At 49.1% G+C, this 4,035-nt stretch overlaps 1 protein-coding gene across 1 annotated transcript in view; it reads right to left on the minus strand.

Annotated features, from left to right (window-relative positions):
- VCL (vinculin) overlaps positions 1 to 4,035 on the minus strand; it is a 147,277-nt gene that overhangs the window by 63,020 nt on the left and 80,222 nt on the right. The window contains exon 7 of the mRNA XM_015414526.1: positions 2,053 to 2,143. Within this exon, the coding sequence (XP_015270012.1) occupies positions 2,053 to 2,143 (91 nt within the window). The remainder of the gene's footprint in view (positions 1 to 2,052; positions 2,144 to 4,035) is intronic.

The raw sequence follows: 4,035 nt of genomic DNA on the forward strand, positions 1-4,035 counted from the left end.
CACCCACCCACCCATGTACACAGGAGAGTCATGGGATGCAAAAGTGGAGCTGGCAGGGCCCAGCCAAAGGAAAGCTCTTTCACATCACATTGTCTCCCATGGGAGACAGGTAAGCTTATTTTGGCCGCCGGAATGAAACAGACGGAGACGTGCTTAGATCAGATGGATCACATGTCATGAGATTAATCTGAATGATCTTGATAAACGACCAGTTTCCCAAAACAACCTTTCTGGCAGTAGAAGCCGATGCGGACCCAATTTTCCTGCTCTCAACCATAGTTCCCATAGACTTTAACCAGGTTTAACTGTGGTTAAAATTAAACAGGATCTGAAACGGGGGCCAGTTAGCACTAACTGTGGTTAAGGGCGGTACCAACACCAGCTAATGCAGGAAGAGCAGGGGAAATTCGCAGAGACTGTGGTTGCCTTTCCACTTTAATTTCTTAATCAATCCGGGGCATTATAGCCACAATGACCCCAAGTGAAAATCCCACTCAGCCCTATCTTGTACAATTATTCCTATTTATCTAACCTAAAATGCGAAACAAAGATTACTTTATGAAAAATAAGAGAAACAATACAGTTTAGGGCCAGATTCCGTACACTGGTATTAACAGTCTTCTGCTGTGATTCAATTGCCCATTCAAAATGGTACTTTCACATTATCTATCAGGCCCTGGAAAGAAAAAACAAACGATCCAGACCTGGAGCACGTCCCGTAGAGGGATGCCGCGGCAGGACTGCATACACATGATCTATAGATTTTCTGGTGCCAGATGCAAACTCTAGTTAATTTTGGAGAGCCAACAGAATCACATTAAGATGCAGAGACGGCATTAATCTTATCAATTACAGAGTTCTGTTCTCCTGTCTTTAATTTAATGGAGAAAGCATTTCCTTTACAGCAGAGGAAAGAGAGGAGGGTAATAAATATGCAGCATCTCTCTGTGCCAGACAGCAGCACCAGAATACTGGTCTAGGAAGGCTTTGAACGAAATAATTTGGATGAGCCGATAAAGTAAGCAACGCTTTCCGAATCACTCAGCATACAAATGATTTGCTTTACATGGAGGAACTGAAAGCTAAAAGCATCCGTTTAGAGCAAGCATGGCATCGAAGTAAAAATGTGCTTCTGCTGTAATTCAGCGTAGACACTGAACTAGCCTAAAATCTGACATGAAGCACGGCATTCAGCAGCCCGAGATTTTCCGTCTTCCAGGTACACAAAATTGGGCACCTAGCCCAGGGGTCCCCCGTGGCTTCAGGAAGTGGGGGCGGGGGCGCGAGGGGTGGACTTTTGCCCAGCAAGGCTTCTAATCTGCCCCCGGAGATTTGGTTGGCTGTGCAGATTTTTTAAAAAGGTTGCTTTGGCAGTAGCTGCTACCGGAGCACAAGGGGTTTTCACGGAGTGCCTGAAGGTGAGCCAAGGCAGCCGTTTGGTGGCTTCGCCTCTTGCAGCAGCTGTTTCATGGCAACCATTTGGGCAGCTGTGCCCACCATGTCGTGTCGGAATTCCAAAGAGGCCTGCAGGCTCCAAAAGGTTGGGGACCCTGATCGAGCCTTTAGGGTTTTACAGAGAGGCTGGAACTCCTGGGGAGTATAAGATGTGCAGTGGGTGGAAGGGGGGGGGGTCTTCAACACCCTGAAGAGAGATCTGCCCCTTTCAACACCGGAGCAAAATAGATCATGCCAAGTAAACATCTGGCGCCAGGCGTGATTGATGGGTGTTGCAGCATTCGGCTTTTAGGTGGTCTGGGACTTTGATCCTACACGCGGCCCTGCACAGTAGGCCACCCAACCCCTGAGCCCAGTTGTGACCAACGTTCCCTCTAAGTTGTGGAGTCTTGTGAGCAAAAAATCTACTTTGTGAGCTACTGGCATTAAAGTTGAGAGCGAACGATTTGGCTGCTGCATAAATTAATTTGCTTTGGGCCATCCTTCCTGAGCTAAGACAAAAATGTGTGAGCCAGAGGCTAAAAAACTGTGAGCTGGCTCACACTAACTCAGCTTAGAGGGAACACTGGTTGTGACACTTATCAGGATGCTTATTACCTGCAGGAGCGTTCGGGTCCCTAAGCCAGCCTTTGGCCTGGTTCATCTTGGAATCGATCAAGGCCAACGCCCTCTTCATGGCTTCTGTATCCTTTACGTTTTTAAAAAAGAGGAGATTATTCCAATTAGGTACTACCAGACACCGATTCTGAGGCAACAGAAAACAGAACACAGCCTGCTTGCATGAAAAACAATGCACACAACCACCAGCACACTCCTGTGCCGGACACATTCCTGTCACTCAGGGACCAGGAGTCATAACAGGCATCGGTTTGGGTCTGGCTATGGGCTGTCATTTCGCAAGCAATCTGACCACTCAGCAATGAAGGACTAACTACGCGAATGTTAATGCATTTAAAATGAAACAGCCACACCACTTCTTCTTGCATGCACATTCCACAATCTGCCTCTTCTCCATCAGGGGGCAGCATCAAGTTTTCTGTTTACCCTACGACAGCAGCCCTGTTCGAAAGCGACAGTGAGCACACACAGACAAACCACACACCTGAGTTTCCCTTACAAGTACACTGAGTGATTCTCACGTTCCATTCAACTCAAGTACAGCTGAACGTGCAATTTAAACATCACATTTACCCGGGCCCTGGTTTCGTTTGTAAAGTGAACGCATGTGGGCTCTTTCACACAAACAGATGTACTCATACACACACAGCAGAGGTCATTTCGGGGGGGGAACGTGGGGGAACGCAGTTCCCCCGGGTGAGGTACTGGGGGGCGGGGCACATGATGAAGCCCCGCCCCCTGCTTCCAGCCGCCCCGCTTCCGGCCCTCATTCAGCCAGGAGGAGGCAGGAGAAGAGGGAGGGTAAGTTGCTTCCTCCCTGCCTCTCCCCACCCCTGCCTGCCTGGGGCCAGGGAGGGCCTTCCTTCGCGGGGCTTCCTTGCACTCCCGCCGGCCTTGCAGGTCCACCGCTCGGCAGTGGAGCTGCAAGGCCGGTGGCGGCGGCCGGGACCGTTGGGGGCGGGGTGTGTGGCCTTATGACACACCTCCGGTGATGTCAGGGGGTGTGGCATATGCTAATGAGTTATGCTAATGAGTTCCCCTAGCTCTTTTTCTACGAAATGACCCCTGACACACAGGATGTATGCACGTTCACTGTAACGTGCGAACACAGCTAGCATGGAAGCTAAAAGAGGTGAGTACAGCAACCAACGTGTTAATTCTTAATTATAATTATTAATTGCTATAGACAAGCCTCATCAGAACATCCACCGTCTTCCCACAAGCCTCAAAGCTGGAAGTCCCTCCTCCTCCCCACGAAGAAGAGCCCTTCCGGGCAAAATCAGCCATGGGGGACAGGTGTGACAATACAAACCACCTGAGTGAGAAGCGGAGTTTCTCAGTTCACCCTCCTCCAGTGACCAGAGGCAGGAGATAGAACCTGCAAAGGGCTGTTATCATTTTGCCCTGCTCCCAAACGTCACATACATAAAGACTGCCACTGCTCACACTGCAGAACTTCACACGTGAATTAGAATTCCTCACAAACAGCGCATCACTTTGTTATGCAAAGGAAGCATCAACAAGAGCACAGAGAAGGCCTTTTCACACATCCTGTTGCATGCACACCTAAAGATGCCACATGCCACAAAGACACATTTGAAATCCTGGGTACACGAGTCAGGAGCTAGCCCTTATGTCAGCTCAGTAGATTACTCTGGTACGTGCGAAAGCTCTCATACATGGAACCCTCGCAGAGCAGGGAAAGGAGTCACGAACTGTTGGCCTACAAAGGCTACGCATTCATTACGATTTTCCCCATTTTGTTAGCTTTTCTGCTCCTGCAGCCTTACTAGGCGTTAGGGTTAGGGTAGTATTATTTTTGTAGCTGCTAAACATAAGTGCTTAATGGCCTTAGGACTGGCCTTTGCCAATTTTGGAGGGGAAGAGAGGAGGAGGAGGAGGAGGAGGAGGAGGAGGAGAAGAAGAAGAAGAAGAAGAAGAAGAAGAAGAAGAAGAAGAAGA

The sequence above is a fragment of the Gekko japonicus genome, unplaced genomic scaffold (assembly GCF_001447785.1).
Source record: "Gekko japonicus isolate JY-2015 unplaced genomic scaffold, Gekko_japonicus_V1.1 scaffold484, whole genome shotgun sequence".
NCBI classification, from domain to species: domain Eukaryota; kingdom Metazoa; phylum Chordata; class Lepidosauria; order Squamata; family Gekkonidae; genus Gekko; species Gekko japonicus.